Source organism: Heteronotia binoei, chromosome 21 (assembly GCF_032191835.1).
Source record: "Heteronotia binoei isolate CCM8104 ecotype False Entrance Well chromosome 21, APGP_CSIRO_Hbin_v1, whole genome shotgun sequence".
Lineage (NCBI taxonomy): Eukaryota > Metazoa > Chordata > Lepidosauria > Squamata > Gekkonidae > Heteronotia > Heteronotia binoei.
In genome coordinates this window covers 186,389,580-186,414,336 of record NC_083243.1, presented here as the reverse complement: position 1 = coordinate 186,414,336, position 24,757 = coordinate 186,389,580, and the positions used below count along the sequence as shown (strand labels likewise).

At 42.0% G+C, this 24,757-nt stretch overlaps 1 protein-coding gene across 1 annotated transcript in view; it reads right to left on the bottom strand.

The window, feature by feature from the left end:
- EPB41L5 (erythrocyte membrane protein band 4.1 like 5) overlaps positions 1-24,757 on the bottom strand; it is a 125,103-nt gene that overhangs the window by 14,648 nt on the left and 85,698 nt on the right. The window contains exons 16-17 of the mRNA XM_060262450.1: positions 2,053-2,225; positions 333-427 (exon numbers count right to left, since the gene is read on the bottom strand). Coding sequence (XP_060118433.1) covers positions 333-427; positions 2,053-2,225 — 268 coding nt within the window. The remainder of the gene's footprint in view (positions 1-332; positions 428-2,052; positions 2,226-24,757) is intronic.

Genomic DNA, 24,757 nt, shown 5'->3' with positions numbered 1-24,757 from the left:
AGACTCTCTTCAACTAAGACCCTATAGTTTATGAAAGTATCAGCAGCCAAAAATTCATAGCAAATTCTCAATTATCATCCAATAAATGCATATGGAAAAGGTCTCTAGTCCACAAAGGATTATGCTGCAATAAAATGTTGTCTGTCTTTATGCCACGTCTTCCGTTCAGTGCTTTCTGGAATTATCACTGCGAGCCTGCATACATACTACTAAACTGAACCCTGTTGGTTCAGGTTTTTGTTAGCTGTGTCAATAGCGGTCTTCTGCAGACCTGCCCAATTTCAAGCTTTTTAAAATGAAACAAAGCACTAGGAGCAATGAGTGCAGAGTACCTGCTTGTTGACATTGATGTTTACAGTCGAGTGAGGAACTGCAACGGGGCTAAGTTCTGCTTCCAGCTGCTTCAGTCTCAGTGATGCATCTTCTGCTACAAAAAAAGATAAAGCCAATAGGAGATGTAGATTTAAGGCTATAATATAGTTCTGCAAATCTTTTGCATCCCACCACCTTTACTCTTGCAATCGACTCGTTTCAGGATTAAAGCCAGGAGAGGCCCTCGAGTTATAGCTTGGGACTCTTTAGCTTGGAGAAACGTCGACTGCGGGGTGACATGATAGAGGTTTACAAGATAATGCATGGGATGGAGAAAGCAGAGAAAGAAGTACTTTTCTCCCTTTCTCCCAATACAAGAACTCATGGGCATTCGATGAAATTGCTGAGCAGACAGGTTAAAACGGATAAAAGGAAGTCCTTCTTCACCCAAAGGGTGATTAACATGTGGAATTCACTGCCACAGGAGGTGGTGGCGGCCACAAGTATAGCCACCTTTAAGAGGGGTTTAGATAAAAATATGGAGCACAGGTCCATCAGTGGCTATTAGCCACAGTGTGTGTGTATATATAAAATTTTTGGCCACTGTGTGACACAGAGTGTTGGACTGGATGGGCCGTTGGCCTGATCCAACATGGCTTCTCTTATGTTCTTATAGCTGTCCCAGCTAAGGTTTGCACCTCTCTTCTTCAAGATCTGTGAACTGTTGCTAACGTTTGTACAGAGAAACTGCAAGAATACTGAGAACAAACGCAGGTTTTACAAAGGTGCGGCGTAAGGATGGGGAGAGGATGAATTTGATATGCAATTAAAATAGCGCCAGGGTTGCAGTATTTCTGACTGCAGAAAAAAAGGAAATACATGCTAATGTCCACCGAAGCACACCACCACCAAGGTATAAGGAATAGAGCGCTATAGCTTTGCATGGACAAAAAGATTTATGTGAAGCACAAAGTCACATACTCATAGTGGGGCAAGATCAGCTTCCCCTCCCACAAGAGGGAAGGAAGCAGTTAGTGATGTATACACATCTGCAGGAGGACTGAAAGAGACCAGCGTGTATAAGCTTCTTCAGCGTCAACTACTGCACCCAGAGATGTTTCATTTCACGGCAGTCTGTGTTCAACGACAACCACAACTTACGTCCTGATGTCACCATGCTACGTATTTCCCCTGTTGCCACCGCTGCGGAGCGGGAGTGGAGGAATGACAGCAGGCCGTTGGTACGTTGTCCTACATTTCCAAAGTTGTAGAAACAAAAACAATTGCTTCTTTCATAGTGCTCCGCGCTGATTTCGTACAACAACCGTAACCACTGGTTGGTTGCTATCTTGCCTGACATTTATTGTATTTATAACAAAACTGTCTCCATTCTGTTTCGTGTCAGGATGCTTCCAGGGCTGAATTTTCATGACACAGTAATATGTTTTGCCACTTCTAGGTGCAGCATAGACAATACAACGGAGAGAAAGAGAGAGAAGCAGCACAAAGTGGTCACATGTCAGTGCCAGTAAGTAACCGTTGGCACTAGAAATCCCTGTTATCCAACACATGACCGGGCTTCTGGAATGAGTGTCTCCAATCAACTGATTGTCAGGTAAGGGAAGTTTTATTCCACAATATAACACAGCCAGTAAATTTTGCATGCAACACAGTTGTACAAGAAACAGTAACAGTTCTCAAGAGTCCCAATAAAGACTGTCGCACAGAGTTCCTACTTACCAGTAGGATCCGCCTTCTCGGAAGGATGGTCTTTTGTGCCGTAGTCAAAGAAACCAAGGCTGGCCTCTTCCACAGTTCCAGATGACTCTCCAGCAGAAGGCAAGCCAACAGCATTGTCGATACAAGTTTCCAACAAGTCCTTGTTATCCAATAAATCAACCATAAGAGGCATGCTGCGCAGGCAAAGAAAAGGAAACAGATCTGAGACAAGACCAACTCAAAGCAAGCATATCAACTATGCAAACAGAGGTGTGATACATGCCCTCTCCCATTTCTGAAGTTCTCCTCCAGAAGCCTAGGACCTTATGATGCCAGAGGTTTAGAGGGCCTCCATCTTTGATGCCAAACCAGAGATGATTCGACTGAGTGCAGCAAAAGGGCAACTGTAAGAGGAAGTGTGGTGTCTGCGTCAATTCTGGAGCCCTGCATTCAAGACCCCATTTCCCCCCTGAGGTTCTCCAAGGCACCACACCTTTAGGCTGATATATGACCTGATGCTAGAGGTTAATAACCCATTCTTACAAATGCACCCAGCCCTATTAAGACTATCAATCAGACTACCAAGCAGCTGATCTCCTGACACAATCACATTCCCCAGCATTATAAAACATTGATGTCTTTTCTACCTTACTCAGGAAGTCTTAGCCAATGGCATTTCTCCACAAGTACCCCACAAAAGATCCAAGATCTCCTTGACCCACCCATCTGACGGTAAATAGTGAAACTTGTAAGAGGTACTCTCCACCATTTTGTGGTTGGTTCTGCTTCTGAAGTGTCTTCCAGTGTTGAGCGGAAACAAGATTCTTTCTTCAAAGAACAAGCAGTATATTATTTTCTCTTTTTCTGTTCTACCTTACCATCTTTCTCTTTACATTCTTCTCTCCTCTTAGATCATCCTTTCCCCTTTCCCTCCAGCTTGCCACTGTTCCCTTATGTTTCTCCCCCACAATGGGATTCTCTGTTTCCCCTTGTATTCAAACTCTTTCCCTCCTTCAATTTCCATTTTTGAATCTCTTTCAAAAGCAATCCATACCTGTTTTCTCTTCTGTCTGGGAGGGTTGTTTCTTTGAATTAGCCTGAGAAAAGACACATCTAGCATAACAGGTATGGTTTCCACTAGGAATCATCCGGCTAGATTCTTGTTGCTTATACACAAATACTTATGTGATTTTACAGGCCATCCAGTTAGTCATAGCTTACTAATTCCCCAAACTTAGTATTTTCACTAATTTTTCAATCAGCCTACTTTCCCCTAGCTTTACCAGTTTCTTCAACGTGGTGAAATTACCGAAGACTGAAAACCTATTTCTTCCTTTCTCCCCACCACTGCATCTGAAGACTGTGCTCATATAGAATTACGATCAAAGGTCTCTCACCCAGGAGTGTTTTGTCTGAGAGCTAAAAATGTGCAGCCCATGCTTCCCAAGGAACAGAGGGCGAGCCCCTCTCTTTGCATTCTTACTTGGCCAATTTATTTTTTAAGTGGGAGTTGACAGACTCCTTAGTTACAGGCAGCTATGCAACTGAGATCCTATACTTCCGTGTATGTGAAAATTTGCTCAGAGTTATAAATTAGGCTGTGAGGATTTCAGCTGCCCGTAACAGATTACCAACAAGACCTCTTCAAACAAATCCAGTGCCAACTTCCTTCTATCATTCAACCATTATAGGAAACACCGGTTCAGCCAGAGCAAACCAAATTACAGTATCAAGCATGGAGCTGCTTTAAGAACACATCATCAGTCGTTGGCAGTCTGTCAGACTTTCTTCTTCTTCTAATAACTCTGGTATTTCTGCCATTCAGAAAAGGGCAAGACATGTTTTTAAGTGCTCACTGGAGCCTTCAATAATGATATTAAAAAGCTAAACTACAGTTGCCTGAGTGCCTTCAAGAGTTCTGTTTGTGTTCTGCCTTCCAATATGCAATAATATATCTATATCTCACTCTCTTTCTCTCTCTCTATATATATATATTAAAAATGACACAGGATTATATGGGTTATACAAGATTTGATTAGAACATCTGCTTCACAGAACTCACAATGGGACGTAGGTCAGCACTTTGACCCTCTTGAGAGTATACATATGAGGATTCACTCACAGCGTGTGAAGGAGCACTCTCTAGTCCATTATGCTGGAATAAAATTTTGTTAGCCTTTTAAGCGCTGTAACCGACGCAGCCAACACTCTAGGGCCTTTTCCCTCTCGTTGCCTAGCAAGACATAAATCTTATTTCATTTTACCTGCTATAGTATCACAAATTTTTAGGCTCCTTTCACAGAGATTTGAATTTCAATGGCATAAAACAAACAGAACCATAGTGGCTGGCTGGCTATCTCTACTCTTAGCCAAAGATACTTCTACTATTTCCATGGCAGCCAATGGTAACAAAACTGTGCTAAAGAAGAAGAAGATATTGGATTTCTATCCTGCCCTCCACTCTGAAGAGTCTCAGAGCGGCTCACAATCTCCTTTACCTTCCTCCCCCACAACAGACACCCTGTGAGGTGGGTGGGGCTGGAGAGGGCTCTCACAGCAGCTGCCCTTTCAAGGACAATCTCTGCCAGAGCTATGGCTGACCCAAGGCCATTCCAGCAGGTGCAAGTGGAGGAGTGGGGAATCAAACCCGGTTCTCCCAGATAAGAGCCCGCACACTTCACCACTACACCAAACTGGCTCTCTAAGTATGGATGTATAAAGTGCCTTTCACAGGATCTATTCAGTATCATCTGCTCCAACGGACCGTGGTTTTCCAAGGCCCCGTCAAGAGATATCTCCAAGCCTTGCCATAGGAGATCATTCTAAATGGAGATGGCAAGGATTGAAACTGACCCCACTGAATGCAAAGTATGTGCTTTACTACTAGGTTATGGGACAAACAAGTAATACGGATTCACACCAACCCCCCAAAATAACGTTGCAACTGACTGCTTTCACGGTGCAGAATTTTGGGGGAGGTTACAGGACAACTACCAGTTATCAGAAAAATCAACAATCCATAAGCTACTTGATTCCAGGCCTATCTTTTGCTGAAGTGGGCTTTTCACCACTAGCAGCCACCTTTCCACAGCAGTTTTCGAATTGCAAAGAACTTCTTGTCCCTTAAGAAAAGGAGATTCAAAACTGGGCTTTTATATGTCTTAGGATGACAATGTTTAGGTAGGACAGGGACAAACAGAACCAGGAAATCTCTTTTTTTTTTTTCATTACAGGAAAAAATGCAAAAGTAATTAATCCTTTTGGTTTAGCAAATGAATATGGATTGTGATGTATGGATATATAGATAATATAATGACACTAATACCTGTTTTGTGATTTTTAAATTTTGGGTTGTATCAATTTTTAATAGTTATTTACTTTGTTAATGTCAATATTTATATTAGTATCAGTATGTATACTAATTCCATTTATTGTGATATTTACTAATCTGTGATAATTGTGATGTCTAATTTTGTTGTACCTATGAGTGCTGATACTTATTTTCACACTTTTATTTACATACGACATATGACATGAAAAGTAAGTACAGATTTCTCCTGAAAAAAAAACAATAGTCATAACTGTGATAAATTTTATATGAAGAATTATTTACTTAAAATATCTGCACCCTTTCTCACAGCCTAAATGTTTTCAATATAGCTACTAGGTCAGTGACATGACTAGGTCAATGCAGCTACAAGGTCAATGATATCCCACTAAGTTTTCTCTAATACAAAGCTATACCAGAATAATAAGAGGCAGAGATCTTCGCCCACTCCTCATTTAAAGACTCCCATGGGAGGCAGGGATGGGGTGTGGGGGCAGCAAAAACCCTAGTATCCCCACCAGTCTGTGGAAAAATTGTCTTCCACAAAACCGGTCCCTGGTGCCAAAAAGGTTGGGGGCCACTGTGCTAGAGCATGGATGTCAACCATGCAGCCCAGGGGCCAAAATCAGGCTCCCGAAGGGCTCCTATTAGGCCCTCAAGCAACTCACTGATGTCTTCTTCCTTCTCCCTCTTTTGCTTCCTTCTGCATCATAACTCGCTTTGCCAGGCTTGCTCAATCACACAGGAGCAACAGAGCAAAGCTCCTCAATTGGGAAGGAAGTGGGGAAAGGAGAGCTAGCTTTGCCATGGTCTCTCAATTGCACAGCAAAGCTACTGAGCCAAGCCTCTCTTCCTTCTGTTGGCTGAGGCTCAACAAGCCAGTGAGGTGGATTAGGCTACGTGTGTGTTTCTGTCCTTTATAAAGTCTATATCTTATCTCCCTTACCTGGCATTACATTTTATGACACACATGGCCCATCCTGACAAGGTCACATTAATGTCAGATCCGGCCCTCATAACAAAGGAGTTTGACACCTCTGCGCTAGAGTTTTTGGTAGAATTTCTGCTCTTCCAACTTTAGCAATTAATGTCTTAGATACCCAAGATATATTTATTCTTGAGTATGACAGATGTCTGTCCAAGTAGAATGTAAAGTCTATTCACTCTTAGTGGAAGGTTTGCCAAATGTCCTCTAACATCTTCATGTATTTAAATACATTATTTGGTAATTTTCCACCAACATTTTTTGATCTTTCTTTTTTAGGATTGAGGACTTCATATCCCCAAACATCATGATTTCACCTTCATAAAAATTTAATAGTATTTGATAAATGTTTTCACAGGATTTACTTTTGTCGTCATTTGGTGCATATATTTATGTCACCATCCAGATTTGTCCTTCTGGTGGTCTGATCTTCAGAATAAGATATCTTTCATTCTGATCTTTTAACTCTTTGAGAATTTCTAAACTTTGTTGATATAAATTTTTATGCCTTTTTTTCTTAATTTGGGCAGAGGCAGTGTAAACTTTGCCCAATCTTTTTGCAACTTAGTAGATGTTCTTGCTGCTTCTTTATATGAGTTTCTTGTACACACACAACATCTGCAGTAATTTTTTTCAATCGGTTGAAACATCTTGATTGTTTAATAAATGCGGAGTTTAGTCTGTTCAGATTTGCTGAGATTAATTTAAACTCATTCATTCTGACTGTTCTAATGTTATTTTCTTACCCTGCAAAATTGATTATTATTAGTTCTAAGTTTTGTTTCTTAAACTTCAGCCCTTTGATTTGCTTCTCTTTGGGAATGTTCTTGATGTTGTTGCACTACTTCAAACTTGTGTTGTTTCCCTTCAAATTTTTATGCTTTGTCTTGATTTCCTGAATCTCTTGTTTATTTTCTTGAATCTTTTGGCCTAGTTCTTGCAGTCCAGTTGAAATCTCACTCATTTTTGTGTATCTTCTTTAATATCTTGTTGTAGTTGAGTTAGTAATCCTATATCTTGTTTAAATTCAGCAGAAAGCTTTAATTCGCTGGGGAAAGGATTTTTCTAACTTCTCCGTTATAATTTGAATTTCTTAATCAGAACTCTTTTTTGCAGACCTTGTTCCACTAGTTTTCTTCTGCGTTGAAATGCCTTATAACACCTTTTCATAAAGCTATATTAATTTACATAATCATAGCACTGTAGTCTTAAGCAAACTTCTACAGACTTAACATTTAAGCAGTCTTAACAGTTTTATAATAATCTTAAACAATATGAATGGATGGGAGCATATAATATGTATACTTTATATATTGAATCAATTTCTGTCTCCCCACCCCCCGCAACACAGATATGTTATAAATCAGGTATCAAATATCTGCAAAATTTTAGCCCACAATTGCTATTTCAGCTGATTAAATTAAAGATTAAAGTTCAAATTTTAAAACAATTGAAAATAATTCCTGACAGTTTAGAAAGAGTAATAGAAAAATAGTCTGTTAAAAATGTGTGTAATCAAGTATAAATTGTCCAGCAGGCAGCAGTAAGAGCTTAGAATCTTGTCTATTTAACTCTTGGGATGGGAACAGGATACCAACAAGATGGGAGCAGCTGTTTCTTCTATTCAGTGTTATTGCTACACAAATGACAAAAAAGTTACAATATTCCATCGATCAGGGGTGTCAAATGTCTGGCCTGTGGGCCAGAACTGGCCTACCCAGGGCTTTAATCAGGCTCACAGGGCTCTTTTCTCCCCCTCTTGTCCAATCTGTTGAAGCTCCGAAGCTGTCCAGCCTCCTCCTTCCTTGTCTTTGCAGGCTGAACCAGGAAGCAATTTGCAGAGCTACAAAAAAAAATGTTGAATAGACTTTCCATTAAGGTCTCCATGCATCTGGGCTCTTAATGGAAAATCCATTCCATATTTTCCTTCCAGGTTTGACTGCGCTGCAATGTATTTTAATGGAACGGAGCCCAGTTTCACTTTACAGCGTTTATACAGTCAGTTAGAAGCTGTTCCTTGCTGGAGTTGTGTGATCTTGCAAATAAAGGGTTGACCTTTACTTTGTTGTCTACTAATTACTAATTAAAGGAGACAAAAAAAATCTTACCAGCTTCCAAAACAGTTCGTTGGAGCCCTCTGTGTGTTGAAAAGGGAGGGAGCTATTATGAGATGCTGAATTCTCAAGGGGAGATTTAACTGATTTTGAAAAAATAATAATGTAGCGGAAGGATCATACGCTGGGACATATTTATAAACTTTTACTCCAATATGATATAGAAACAGAATAAGTCAAATCATGTATCACTGGTAGTAAATCACTGGTCCCAGAATTTAGGACTAGAAGTAACATTTCACCAATTTTGTGGATGACAGCAATTACATTCATTGCATGTCAGGCACTAAGAGAAATTTGGTACAAAATGTTCTTTCATTGGTATATAATTCCAAAAGATATTAGGAAGATGGATCAGAGTTATATAGGTGCCTGTTGGAAATGCAGAGGCAGAAGGATCTTTCTATCACATTGATGGACTTGAAAAAAAGCAAGAAAATTCTGTAAAGAAATTCATGAAGAGATGCAGAAAACTTTAAACATTAAATCTGAAATGAAACCAGAGATGATGTTACTAGGAATTCTACCAGATATGATGGCACACATACTTCAAGAACTGTTCAGATACATGTTGACTGCAGCTAGAATAGCATGGGCAGCAAAGTAGAAAGTTGAGGAATGTCTGAATAAATGAAGTTGGAAAGACAGAATGGCGGAATATCTGACTATGGCCAAATTAACCACCTACATCAACAAAAGGCTGATTAAAGAATTTGAAAAAAAATGGGAAAATTTTTATGGTTTTTATAAGTAGGGGGGAGAAGAAATGTAAAATGAACATAACATTTTCTGAAAGCAATTACAAAATGTAACCCTATTCATATATAAATGTAATTTCGGCTTGTATGTTTGTATAAAAGAATGTATTTTAGTTTATAGACACTGCTATTTCTTAGAAAATTGGTTTAACTTTAAATAATTAAGACATGATGAATTAGGAGATTGATAGTAATGGCAGAAGAAAATTATAGCAATAATAGAATCAAGGAAATAATGGTGTTTAAATTGTGTTTAAGAGAAGTTAATGTGTTAGAAGACTGGACTAGATCTGCAATATTATGATAATAATTGGATGCATATGTGTGCGTGTGCTATTTCTTATCTACTATTTTCTTTTTTTCTTTATTTCTTTGTTCTTCAAAATCAAAATCTTTGAGATGAAAAGGGAGGGGGGGCTGTGGTTTTGTCCATCAACACACCCTGGCTTTAAGCTCTGGTGTCAAGAAGCTAAGAGCACAAAACCAGCTGAACTCTAACGAGATGCCATTGCCTTCTCTATAAAAAAGAACCTGCAAATGAGGGTGAAATGGAAAAAAGTACTTACACGTGTCATAATTTTAAAAATTTATGCCAGATCACAGAAAAATATTAACTCAAGTAATAACAATACAGGAAATTAATTATGCCATAAACATTTTAAAAAGATAAGGCCCCTGGTCCAGATAGTCTTACAACGACATACTAAAAATTCTTTGAAGATATTTAAACAATACCACTCCAAAAAGCAATGAAGGAGATACAAGGAAAAGAACAGCTACTACTAACTCGGCAAGAGGCTAATGTTACTCTGATCCACAAAGAAGTAAATGATCCACTGCTACCACAATCTTATACACCAATTTTATTGCTAAACACATATTACAAGATTTTCACAACAATCATTGCAGACAGACTAAGAAAATGTATTCCAGAACTAATTTATTAAGATCAAACAGTATTTGTTCTTAAAAAATATGAAGGACAATATCAGATATCTCAAACCAGGGTGGATAAAAATAATTTAAAAAAAAATTAAAAATCTGATTTTTTTAATTTAAATCGGATTTTTTTAAATAAAATGCTTTTTGAGGAAAATATATTCATGTATATTCATGCAATGTTTAAAATTTTTGATAATAAATTCTATTAATCCAGCCACAATGTCATGCTCTCCCAGAGGTTTCTGTAAGATTACTGGGCAGTTTCTCTGTCTACAAGATATTATCACAGAACACAGCTGCTCGGTTTTGCAGTTCTCAAAACTGTAGTTTGTGTCTGCAGAGATCACATGCCTCTTCTACACAGCAAAATGTTATAAAATGAACAGAGTTGAGAAAAAGACCTTAATCTCATTGTTCTACAAACCTATGCACACAGAATCAACCCCTTAAGTGCTAAGTTTCAAAAAGTTCAATGAATAGGAAAAAGACTGCTTGGAGTGGAATAGATCTGCACAAGAAGAAACTTAAGTGTGAGGAGGGAGGGGCAAGCAGTAAAAATGAAAGTGAAACTTTTTGAGCAGAATTCTCCACAAGACTTTGGATCTTTTGTGTGTATAACCCAAGGCTTATCACATTATTCTTTCCCTGGAGGAGAAAACCTATTATGGCAGCAGGCTGTAAAAGTAGGGTTGCCAAGTCCAATTTAAGAAATATCTGGGGACTTTGGGGGTGGAGCCAGGAGACACTGGGGGAGGAGCCGAGAGCAAGGGTGTGACAAGCATAATTGAACTTCAAGAGAGTTCTGGCCATCACATTTAAAGGGACTGCACGAATTTTTAAATGCCTTCCTTCCATAGGAAATAATGAAGGATAGGAGCACCTTCTTTTGGGGCTGATAGAATCGGACCCCCTGGTCCAATCTTTTTGAAACTTGGGAGGTATTTTGGGGAGAGGCACTAGATGCTATACTGAAAATTTGGTGCATCTAGCCCCAAAAAACAACCCCCCCAGAGCCCCTGATACCCGCGGATCAATTCCCCATCATTCCCTATGGGAATCGTTCATAGAGGTGCATGATGGCTCTGGGGGCGGGGCTTCCCCTGCTGGCCAGCTGGCTGGGGGAGGGGGGAAGCCTGTAAAACCGGGGGATCCCCCTCTGGGACCTGGGGATTGGGAAGCCTATAAAAGAGACCCAGTTTGGGAATATTTTAATGAAGTTCCTCTACCTATTGGTAAGGCAGGCATGCGTGCAAAATGCAAACACCACAACAAAGAAATGCAAGGCCTGGTGGCCCGAATGAGGCAACATCATGAGAAGTGCTATGATGAAGACGACAACAGAAACATGTTTGAACAGGCAGGATCTTCAGGGTGGTAAACATTTTTATTTAATCATATTTCTTAAAGAGTGCCTTGAATTGTCATGTTTGAGCAAAATTATATTTCTTCTTATTACTGCATGTTACTGTCATTGATACAGTTATGAAGAAAAGCAAATATTCCTTTTTGGGCAGTGCTGCATGGCAGTGAATACAATAAGCAGAAATTGTATAAATAATAAAATAACAGCATTTTTTTTTTTGTTTAGGGGAATTCATCATCAACACTGAGGATTCTGGAAACTATCCGCCATCAAGATCACCATCCTCCTGTTCTACAGTTTCAGAGTTATCTATCTAGGATAGAAACAGATAGAAATCAGACACCCGCAGTATATCACCTAAAAGAAAGAAAAAACCCTTCCCTCCTGGAACCGCCATAGGTAAGTTTTTGATAAAAACCAGCAGGTTAGAAAAAGAGTTAATTGACGAAAAAACTGCCCAGCTTGTTTATGCAACAAACTCTTCTTTCTGTCTGACTGAGAACCCACACTTCATTAATACGGTTCAGTCACTGAGACCAGGATACAGTCCACCCAGCAGAGCAGATGTTGCAAGGAAACTGCTGGATAAAGTATATGATAGAGAAATGGAGCAATGTGCAACAGCTCTGGAGGGTAAACTTGTTAACCTAAGTCTTGATGGGTGGAGTAACGTCCACAATGATCTAGTTGTACGTGCTTGTATAACAACAGAAGAAGGGAAAGTCTTCCTTGCACAAACAATTGATATGTCAGGAGATGCACACACAGTAGAATACTTACAAGAAGTGGCAGCAAAAGCTATAACATGTGAACAAAAATTCAAATGTCTAGTACGCAGTTTGGTCACAGACAATGCTGCAAATGTATCCAAGATGAGAAGAAATTTAGAAGAGCAGGAAGGGAATACAAAGCTAATAACATATGGTTGCAGTGCTCATTTGCTGCACCTCCTAGCCAAAGACTTCAGTGTTCCAGAAATAAAGACTAATGTTGATATTGACAAATACTTCCGTAACAATAATTTTGTTGCAGCAGCTCTGAGAAGAATGGGTGGAACCAAGCTAACGCTCCCACAAGATGTTAGATGGAACTGTTTTGAGCAGTATATAAAGAACTGGCCTATTCTGATGACAATTTGGGAACAAAATTGAGATAAAATAGATGGCACTGTCACGGCCAAAATCCTCAACATTGGGCTTAAGAGAAATGTTGAACATATGCTGAGCATCCTGAAACCCATATCTGAAGCTTTAAACAAAATACAGAAAAATAGCTGTTTTATTGCTGATGCTGCTGAAATTTGGAAGGAACTGAGTGAGCACTTAAAAACAGAACTACACATTGACAGAATTAAATTACAAGCATTAAAAAAATGAATGGGACAAGCACTGTCTCCAGCTCATTTTCTGGCAAACATTGTCAATATCTGGTACCAGGGTCAAAACTGAAGTGCTGAGGAAGAGGAGTTAGCTATGACATGGGTATCCAGCAATCATCCATCTGTAATGTCAAGTTTAATAAACTTCAGAGATAAGGAAGCAAGCATATATTCAAGTAAGCTAAGGAAAGACAGATTGCTTACGTGGAACTGCAGATCTTCGAGTGGTCATCTGTGCATTCACATTCATGGGATAGAGTGCCCGCGCCGATCCCCTAATCGGTACCTAAAAAGCCCGGGATTTTCCGTGCATGTAAAAAACCAGTGAGCATGCACAGGCGTCCCAGTACGCATGCTCACCGGAGCCAGCGCAAGGATCCCGCCAGTTCCCGCCAGCATGGGCTCCACTAACCCTTCAGAGGGTCGTTTCATGGATCGACCCCGCTCAATCGGCATAACGGTCGGTGCTGGAGACGACGGACCCATCAATGCCAAGGCCGTGGACTGGGTAGCGTCACCCATCGATGCCGAGGGGCCCGTTGCCATTTTCGGCAGTCGAAGAGCCGATTCGACTAAAGCCGCTGATAGCCTTGCCGCCCGATTTTTCCGGGTTTGTTTAGAAATCCTTGAGCAATGCGGGCATGAATTGACACAGTGTCCCTCGCCCAGGCACAACAAGCAGAGGGAGTGACCATCCAGGGGTGCGATCTTACTACCACACTTCAGGCAGCACTTGAAGAACCCCCAACGCCTTTCCATAGGCAACAGGAACTCACAAGGGAAGAGGGAAATATGTTGCCCCGAGGGGCAAAGTCCAACAAAAAGGGGTTTTTTTCCAACAACAACCAGAAATAGGAAAACAAAAAATCGGCAAGAAAAGGAAACTCCAGAAAGAGATTCTATAAGTATCGACCGAAGCAACTGAGGAACGATCCTTTCAACACGGCGGTCAAGAAGGAACTGGCAGGATCCTCGCGCTGGCTCCGGTGAGCATGTGTACTGGGACGCCTGCGCATGCTCACTGGGTGCCGAGCGCAAAAAATCCCGGGCTTTTTAGGTACCGATTCGGGGATCAGCGCGGGCGCTCTAATATATGTTTGCTGAAGATGTTTTAAAGAAATTCACACCAGTGAACTGGTGGAAGTCACTTAAGCACTTGGATTTAGAGACTATTGAAATAATGATTTAACTTTTAACAGCAGTAGCTTCTTCTCCAGGCATAGAAAGAATATTCTCTTCCTTTGGACTCATTCATTCTAAATTGAGAAATTGTTTGGGATCTTACAAAGCAGGAAAGCTTATTTTTCTTTTCCAGACTATGAACAAAGAAGAAGATGAAGATGACGAGTGAGCGAAAGAGGACAGTATTTAAGTTTTCCATGTGTAGGCTGGACTAACAGTTTAAGTTTTTTAAAAATATATATACTTTGTTTAACCACATCAGTTAACAAACATGGATGTTTAAGCAAACATATGCTATAATGTTACTGTTTTAGTTAAATAAAATGATTTAAATTATTATTATTAAGGTAATGATTATTTTTCTCCTTCCAATAAAGTACAGCAGAAAAGTTGTCCAAATATGAATGATTACTCTATTAAACTGAAGATAATTCACCTCACAATAATTTCATAATTACCTATCTATAATGTGTTTCTAATAGTATTAAAAATCAATATTTTTATATAACTGTAAAACTAATGTGAACAGTTGTTATTCTAAAAATGAAATCATCTAATTGTGAATATTAAGGTTATACCAGCAAAAATGAGTCTTTATGCAGAAAACCTATTTAAATCAAGTCTTACTGACTAGTGATTTAAATCAAATCCACCCTGTCTTAAACAGAGCTGAATATTCTAAGAGGAAAGGTCGAAAAATAGCATTTATGTTTTTGGATGCTGAAAAGGCTTTTGACACTGTACTTTGTCTGGTCCTACTTAAAGTTTTATGAAACACTGATTGTGGAAATGAATTTTTTTAATTGGATTAAAAGTATTTATTACCTATCAAAATGCCTGAATCAGTGAATGGTTCCCTATTGGGGAAAGCTGAGATCACCAAGGGAACTGAACAAGGATGCCCGATATCACCACTACTCTTTATTTTAGCAATGGAAATAATGGCCAATAAAATCAGACCAGATAATAGGATTACTGGAATAAAGGGTGATAATGAAGAATATAAGATGAAAAGTTATGCAGATGATGTCATAACGGTGACAAGACCTTATCTCTCTCTGAAAAACATAATGGAACAAATAACCAGTTTTGGAACTCATTCTGGATATAAATTGAACAAAAAGAAAACCAAGATAATCTTATTAAATCCAACCAACAAAGAACAAGAATAAATACAAAAACTGGATGCCAGCTGGCTCCTTATTTGTCTTGGATTTGCCACATGGATCTACGCAACAGTCACCTCCAGACTGGACTACTGCAATTCACTCTACATAAGGCTACTCTTAAAGACACTTCAGAAACACAGACGGCCAGAAGGCAGCTGCCAAGTTAGAAGATGATGACATTGAATTTATATTCGGCCCTCCACTCAGAATTTCAGAGCGACTCACAATCTCCTTTATCTTCCTCCCCCACAACAGACACCCTGTGAGGTGGGTGGGGCTGAGAGGGCTCTCACAGCAGCTGCCCTTTCAAGGACAACCTCTGCCAGAGTTATGGCTGAATCAAGGCCATTCCAGCAGGTGAAAGTGGAGGAGTGGGGAATCAAACCCGGTTCTCCCAGATAAGAGACCGCACACTTAACCATTACACCAAACTGATGTTGCTGACTGAAACATCATGGTCAGCTCATATTACTCCAATTCTGCAGCAGCTGCACTGGATAGCAATAGGTCTTTGGATCTAATTCAACGTATTGGTGTTAATTTTTAAAGCCCTTAATAGTCTGGGACCTTCATACCCGTGGGACCACCTCTCCCGTTACAACCCCCGTACTCCCTTTGGTCATCATCTAGCAAGTGCCTGACCCCAGGATATCTTGGTTAGCTATCACCAGGGGAAGGGCCTTCTCAGTTGTGGCCCCTATCCTGTGGAATGCACTCTCAGATGACACTCATGCCCTGCAGGGCATGCAAAGCTGAATTGTTACGGTTGGCCTTTGGCGGGTAACCACGTTTGGGCTGTTTTAATAGTGGTATGGTGGTAGCCATGTATTTTAATATTAATATTTTTATGTAATTTATTTTTATGTTGTTTTTACCTTATTATTATTTATTTAATTTATATCCCACCCTCCCCACCAAAGGCAGGCTCAGGCCTTATTAGTTTTAATAGTTGCCACAAGACCCTTTAAATGAGTGGCAACTAAAGAAATAAAAATAAATGATCGGACAAACTGCCTTGATCAAAATCTTCCTCTTGATAAAAGTCTGTAAACTATTATTAAAGGCTCGAGCAGGACAATATCCCCAGCAGACGAAGACGGTTTCCGCTTTAAATAGTGCTCAGTATCATGCTCAGTTCTGTTGTGTTCAACCAAAGGAACTGAGTAGCTCCCCTTTAGGATGCGGCAGGATATCTGAACAAGTTTCTCTCCTTCAGAACTGGGGGCGGAGATGATTATCACTAGCCATGCCTGTTGAAATGCCTTAGAAGGGGTGGGGTAGGCCACACAAGAGATTTGAAGGGACAAGGCTTTACCCTTCGGATGCCACCCTACTATGCTGATTCCTAGCAGGATTACATTTAGATCCCAACAAAGATCTAAGGGAAATGATCAGGCTCCCGGGTATTTTAAAGGCAGCACCTAAAAAGAACAGAATGCGCCTCTCTTCAAGTTTCTTGCGCTATCCTGGACCCATTTGAGTAAGGGAATAAAGTGACACCCGTGCACATTTTTAGAGATTCCTTTTAACCATCAGCTACAGCAGCAGTTACAAGGCCATGTACCAAATGAATACAATGAAGGTTGATAAAAGCAGACATCGCCAACATTTTTGGCTTTGAGCTTCTCGTCCACAGCTATGTCTAAACAAGTCTCCATCATCTGACCTTTCCACGGAGACAGCCTTTAGCTAAATCTCTACTATGTGCCTTAACATTTCATCTCTCCCGGGTGGGAGGCAGATTCTTTATTACTAAATAAAAGTGAAGCAGAACACAGGACAATTGGTTTTGATTGCTGCAGCAGGTAAAAGTCTTCTTTTATTAAAAAAAGAGCAATTTTCCTTCCATCAGAGAGAAAGGAGTGACGAAGATGAGGAATACCTGACAGTATTAGCAATGCCAACAAATGTGAAATTGTTTGATTTCATCACAGACCTAATTTCAGACTTAGCATGTTTGCAACAAACAAGAAAGATCACACAGTGATACAATACAAACTGAAGTGGTTACACTAACAAGAACAAAAGAAACCACACTTGCTTTTCTACTGAAAACTACTATCCTCTGATTAGCATTCCTTCCAAGTCCATTTGAAAATAATTTGTTTTTAAAAGTGTAACTATTTCACTCCAATCAGGCACATAATTAAAAGTGCGAAACTACTAAAAAGGAGGAAGAACTAATATTCCATTTGCCACCGTCTCTGTTTTTAAAATATAAAACCATTACAAGAACATATTTAGTATAATTCATCTATTGCTGGTACCCATGTTTATTTTAACACTTGAGTAACAAAATATTAGGGTTTGTAGAGTCTTTCGGGATCAAGTGCCGTGTTCTACTGGAGAAAGTTTTCCTTCCAGACGTTTCGTTCTCAGCTGCGGAGAACATCCTCAGTGGCGTTGCAGCCGGAGCAGGCGCTCAGACCTTCTTGGCTGCTGTGCTTGCTAACCCTCAATGCACAGCAGCCAAGAAGGTCTGAGCGCCTGCTCCGGCTGCAACGCCACTGAGGATGTTCTCCGCAGCTGAGAACGAAACGTCTGGAAGGAAAACTTTCTCCAGTAGAACACGGCACTTGATCCCGAAAGACTCTACAAACCCTAATGATGTTACCAGCCGTGAAAACCTGAAATCTTTGATAACAAAATATTGTTCCCATGGGTCAAATATACAGCTTTATAACAAACAAGGACACCATTTAAAATTAGTTTTCTGTAACAAAAACTGTAAAGATAGCTCTTCAGTATAAGAATACCAGTGGCAAAAGATCTATGTTCAAAAATTAGTATCCGCAAGCAGTTACTTCACATTCAGGCACTTCAGCATATGAGTTAGTTCCTTAGACAACATCCATTGTCATGTCCTTTGAGCATGCTAATGTTCCGCAGCGTCAAGATAGTGAAGACTTTCTAAAGAAAAATGTCCTACAGGTCAGTCATGGGGGTTTGGACACAAGAACCCATTGTGTACATTCCTGCATTCTTCACATTGTGTTCATGGACAAACCCATTGTAGTGTCTATCCACTGAGCAGGCCGAGGACGGGGACCACGCGTTCCTTGCACTTCCGCCATGTTGACAGTCACCACCATCACAGGGCCTGGATTGTCAGGGAAGGGGATGGGAGCACAGTTAGTATCTAGTTACAAATGAGGGAGACGATGGAAGGAGGCCGATGAAACTTCACCAGCAGCAAGATGGCACAACAAGAACGAACGCAGAATATTAAGCACAGCACATGGGGATTTTACAAGCGCATCATTCAGTAAAATACAGAACTGTCACTTTAAGCCCTTCCTTGCTGTTGCTAGTTTCCATTTATAATATCCAATGCCATTTGAATGCTTTGTTTTTTTCATATCATGTATCCACCCAATAGATGAAATCAGAAATGAATGAAAGTACCTATCCATTTCATGACTTGCCACTTTCCTCAGTTCATGCTTTTTGCATCTTATTAAAGCAAACCTAGAAGATTCTCAGGTCGGGTCAATTGTATAATAAAAATGGCGCTCTCTCACTTAAACACTGAGCAAGAGACATAGGTTTTAGGAAAGTATTCAATAGGCTTCAACAGCATAAAAGGATTTAATTGACTGTGTTAAATGCTTAGGGCTAACAGCACTACTTTAAACTACTAGAAAATTCAAGTCGGAGTCAAATGTCAAGATAGAATGTTTACCAGATAGGCTATAATATAATTTAGTGAAATGTACAATTACATGCATACTTTTAAATTCAAAACTGATAATCCTGTCTGCTTGATGCTGTCCAGACTCCATTTTAGGAGACGGAGAAGTTACTAGATGACTGTATAGGTTTTCTTTATAGAATCCCATTTGTTACACACTATATTACTTTTTTGAGAAGCAATGATCAGTTCCAAGCAAGATGGGATATTTACCAGATTTGGGATTACATCGCTTTTATGTTTTGAAATTCAGGTGATCATTTCCTAATAATAAATCCAGGGCTTTTTTTGAGCAGGAACGCACAGGAACACAGTTCCGGCTGGATTAGTGTCAGGGGGTGTGGCCTAATACGCAAATGTTCCTGCTGGGCCTTTTCTACAAAAAAGCCCTGTGTGAAACAATGGTGGCACCAGGGGGTGTGGCCTAATATGTAAATGAGTTCCTGCCGGGCTTTTTCCTACCAAAAAAGCCCTGAATAAATCTACTTATTTTATATATTTTATATAAGCGCCATGGCGCAGAGTGGTAAAGCTGCAGTAATGCAGTCGGAGCCCTCTGCTCACGACCTGAGTTCAATCCCAGCGGAAGATGGTTTCAGGTAGCCGGCTCAGGTTGACTCAGTCTTCCATCCTTCCGAGGTCAGTAAAATAAGTACGCAGCTTGCTGGGGGGGGGGGGGGGTGAGCGTAGATGATTGGGGAAGGCAATGGCAAACCATTGTAGGAAGATTAATTTGGAATAATGGGAACAGAGCACTACTTTTTTGGATATTCTGAATTTTAACATGGAAATTGTTTGAGGGTGTAGGTGACTGAAAAATCCATTGTTTGACCCCTGGATTTGCCAAACTCACTAATAGTAAGCTTAGATCAGAGCACCAAATGAGGCAAACAGCTTACTCATCTGAACAGGATATCCTTCCAACTTTTTGTACAATTTCATTTTATGCTCTTTTAACCATACTTAAGGATCAGTAATAACAAACTGTTCCTAAACCAGAATTATGGCATTTCTGTTAACTGTAAGGTTCATCTCTATGATAGCTGATCCTGCCAGAACCAAGGAGCCTTGCTTTTAGTGCTATCGCTGCACACTTTTAAAGTGTGAAATAGTTTTTGAGCGCTCCATAGTCATTCAGAAGCAGGGATGCTGCATACTTGGTCACGTTCAGTCAGTTAGGGTTAGGGCATAGTCGAAGGGACAAAAGTTTGTGTGAATGAGGCTGATCCAATTTTACATTTTTAAAATAAGGGGCAATATAGATTTGTTTCTATTCCCACATCACAATAAAGTTAAGTACAACACTTCTAATCATTACACAACATATAAACAGGCAGGATTTGAACTAAACCCAGCATGTTAAAGGAAATAAAGTATTCAGCACACCAAGAGAAATGTGGCAGTAAGAACAGTCTTCTTTAGAAAAACAAATTCAACAAGTTGACTTCTAAGAACTCCATCAAGGATTTGGTTCTTTGCAGTAAAAATTCAAATACCACATCAGGGTGTTTCATTTTTGAGGAGCTAACAACTACTACTAATATGGCTATAATGCTTTACAGCAGAAAAGTAGTTGCCACTGTGCTATCAAAGCACTCCATAATCACCCACTTTAACAGAATGCAAACAAACAGGTTTTCCAGACGTCCAGAATTTTCTGCACACTAGAGCAGGGGTCCCCAGTCCCCGGTCTGCGGACTGGTATCAGTCCGCGGCCTGTAAGCAACCGGGCTGCTCAGGGCCTCACCGCCCCGTTGCGGTGCCTCCTCCCCCCTCCCTAATTCACAAAGGCCTGGAAAGGGGCAGTGAAGTGCTGTTTTTCCAGACACTTTAAAGGCTGATCCCCCCCCCCAATCAGCTGATTGGTGGGGAAAATGTGCGGAAGGCTGGGCTCCTATGCCCCTCTGGAGCGCTCACGATCAGCAATGGGGGCAGCAGCAGTGAGCGATTCACTGAAAAAGCGGTGCTGCCCTTGCTTTCTCTCCCCCAAGAAGGAAGTGGGGTGGAGGCAAGGGCGGCACTGATTTTTCAGCAGGTCGCTCACTGCTGCTGCCCCCAGCACTGATCGTTAGCATGCCAGAGGGGCATAGGAGCCCAGTCTTCTGCACATTTTTTCCTGCTGATCAGCTGGTCGATGGGGGGGGCGGGGGTTGGCCTTTAAAGAGCCTGGGAAGGCGGCACTTTACTGCCCCTTCCTGAGGCCTAAGAGGCAGGGCGGGGGGAGGCTGAATTTGGTGCCCCCACCTTGCTGGCCCTGGGGCCGCAGTGGGCTGGCTGGTCCCGATGCTGGTCCCCAGTGCCAAAATGGTTGGGGGCCACTGCACTAGAGAAACACTTGTCTCAACATCCATGACAATCATGATTCTGTTTGTTGAAGAATAGTACTCTAAGCACAGAAGATCATAGCTAGCATCAGGGCATTCTATTCCAAGCTTCAGCAGACCTTCAGGAACATCATCAAAGGTAGCATGGGGGATGTCTGCAGTGGAAGGGGGTAATCAGCAAAAACTGCCACTCCCTCTTCCAGAATCAGAAATTTTGGTCCCTCCGAGGAACCAAGTGGTACGATACATTCCATTAATGCAAAGGAAACTGCAGCTTACACCGCATTTTCTTTTCTTTGCTGTAGATTGATTAGGCATAACAAATACTTTGCCACTTTGAGGCAAAAGCGCACACTCCTTGGAATGTCACTGACTGTACCGTAGGCTCAGCACTAACAAACCTGCTTTAGGTTTGAAGCGGCATAACTGAAATACCTTACATTCAACCTCATTTCCATACAGGCAAAGAACCATTTCCAGAAAATGTACTTATCTTTTACCCAATTAAAAAATTTAACCCAGTGCAGTTCTTATAGTTTTTAGTTCTCTAGCGAAAAGTTTTCTAAAGAAGGCTTTTGAAAACAGCAGGAGAATGGTCTGGTGCAGGCAGCAGAGTAATTAACAGAGTGACAGGTTGATACAGGAAAGCCCCAGCAGTAGTACCAAATAACTTGTCTTCAAGCAGAGACATACATTCCATCAATGCATCCAGCTTAATCTGATTCCAGATTTCACATTCAATGCAGCACACTTCATCAACTCCAGGCTCCAAACAATTCTTTCTTGTTTTCCCCTTACTGCAGTGCACTACAGAGAATGCTGCTCTGTGACAGAATGAAATGCACATTTACCCACCATTATCAAGGGCAAACAGGATCATTTCACACTATCTTGTGAACACATACCCAGATCTCTGCTTCAGACTGCTGGTCATCTCCTGCTGCTAAACGTAAATGTAGCTGCTAAAGGATCTATGCGCTCATTGTGCGGTCAGACATATTGGCATAAGAACTAACACAGGGTGTGACACAGGGGCAAGAAGCTAAGGAGAAAGACAAGTTCAATGACGAGGAGCTTTCATTTAACACACACAGAGCTGTTATAAGCTACAACTCTTCTCTTCTGGGACAGAACAATGCAGCTTACAGCTGGAAAAACTGGGGGCAGACTTCAGGGAGGTTGCACAGGAAGCATGGGAACAAACAGGGAGTTGTGTATCATCTGACAAACTTTCTTTCCAAGAACTGCTTCCAAAACAACGCTGTTTAACACAGGTTTGAGACAGTGCTGTATCATGGATCTATCCCAGGGGTCCTCAACCTGCGGCCCGCTGAGGACATTTATGTGGCCCACCGGGTTATGGCAAAATCAGACCGGAAGTGACGTTCGACCTAAACTTGCGTTAGCAAAGACAGGTTGCTTACCTGTAACTGTAGATCTTCGAGTGGTCATCTGTGCATTCACACTCATGGGATTGTGCGCCTGCGCCGATCCCCGAATCGGTATCTGAAAAGCCCGGGATTTTTCCGCGCCCGGCGCCAGCGGGCATGCGCGGGCGTCCCACTGCGCATGCCCACCAGCGCCAGCGCGGGGATCCCGCCAGTTCCTTCCTGACCGCTGGAAGCCCCTTACTGGAGGGAGACCGTCAGCAGTGGGGAAGGAGGGCGGGTAGTGTGAATGCACAGATGACCACTCGAAGATCTACAGTTACAGGTAAGCAACCTGTCTATCTTCTTCGTGGTCTCTGTGCTTCACACTCATGGGAGATTAGCAAGCAAAAGCATACCTGGAGGCGGGAAGACGGTCAGCCCGAAGAAACAGCCTGTAGCACCGCAGCTCCCAACCGAGTCCTCTGCTGAGCATGCACATCCAGTGCGTAGTGCTTCATGAAGGCATGCGGAGAAGACCAGGTAGCCGCCTTGCAGACATCGGAAAGGGACACACCCTTCAGGAACGCCACCGACGTGGCCATCGCCCTCGTGGAGTGTCCACGAACAGGTCCAGGTAGAGGCTTCTTAGCCAACAAATAACAAAGTTTGATCGTCTCAGTGAGCCACTTGGAAAGTCTTTGAGACGAAATTTTGGACCCTAACTTGGGGGCAGAATAGGAGACAAAAAGCTGATTGTCCTTACGAAAACCCCGTGAACGATCCAAATAAAACAGGAGGGCACGCTTAACATCTAATGCATGCAGCCTACGCTCCTCATCTGAGGAAGGGCTAGGGTAAAAAGTGGGCAACCAAACTTCTAAGTTAAGGTGAAACTGGGAAACCACTTTCGGGAGAAATGTAATGTCCGGAGCCAAAGAGACCCCAGCCTCCCTAAAGGCAAGGTACGGGTAGTCACACCGCATCGCCGTGAGTTCCCCCACACGACGAGCCGAGGTGATGGCAACTAAGAATGCAGTCTTCCAAGACAAAAGATGCAGGGAACACGTTGCCATGGGTTCAAAGGGACGACGAGTCAACTTGTCCAAAACCAAAGTCAAGTCCCACAACTGTGGAGGGGATCTAGAAGGGGGATGAAGGCGGAACAGCCCTTTCATGAACCTTTTGGACTGCGGGTGCGCAAAAACAGAGTAACCCTCAACTGAATCATGGAAGGCAGAAATAGCTGCCAAGTAGACCTTGATGGAGGAGAATACCAGTCTCTCGTCCACCAAAGACAAAAGAAACTCAAAAACTGCCGATAGCCCAACAGAGTCCGGCGGCATCAAGGAGTCAGCCACAAATTTACTAAACTTCTTCCACTTCCTCTCATAAGAGGCACGGGTGGAAGGTTTCCTGCTGCTTTGGAGCACCTGCTGGACCCTGGTGGAAAAGTCTAGTGGTCGATGAACCACGCTGTCAGCTTCAGGTGCGGCACGTTGTGATGGAACACGTGCCCGCCCTGGGCCGACAACAGGTCCGGTTCTGCCGGAAACTGGTAAAAGATCCCCCTCGACTGCTGGAGCAGAATCGAGAACCAGCTCTGACGGGGCCACCACGGAGTCACCAGGATGCAACGTGGCCTCTCCTGCACTAGCTTGTGGACCACCCTCGTCAGCAGAGGTAGGGGCGGGAACAGGTACAGGAACCAGCCCTCCCATTGAAGTAGAAGTCCGTCTCCCAAGGAGGCCGGATCCGCACCTCCCCTGGCACAGAACAAGGGGCACTTCTTGTTCTGCGCTGTGGCAAAAACATCCAGCTGCGGGTAACCCCAAAGTTGGAACACCGGCTCCAGGAACCTCCATTGTAGTTCCCATTCGTGCGGGGAAGCTCCACCCCTGCTGAGAGAGTCCGCCTGTATGTTGAGGACCCCGGGCAGATGTGTAGCCTTTACAAAAATGTCCCATTGGAGGCACTCCTCCCAGATATCTACTGCCAGCGAGCACAGCCTGCGAGACACTGTCCCCCCCTGTCTGTTTATGTAACACAGGGCAGTGGTGTTGTCCGTAAGCAATTCTACAGTCTTCCCCGCTAACAGTGGGCGGAAAGACCGAAGGGCAAAATG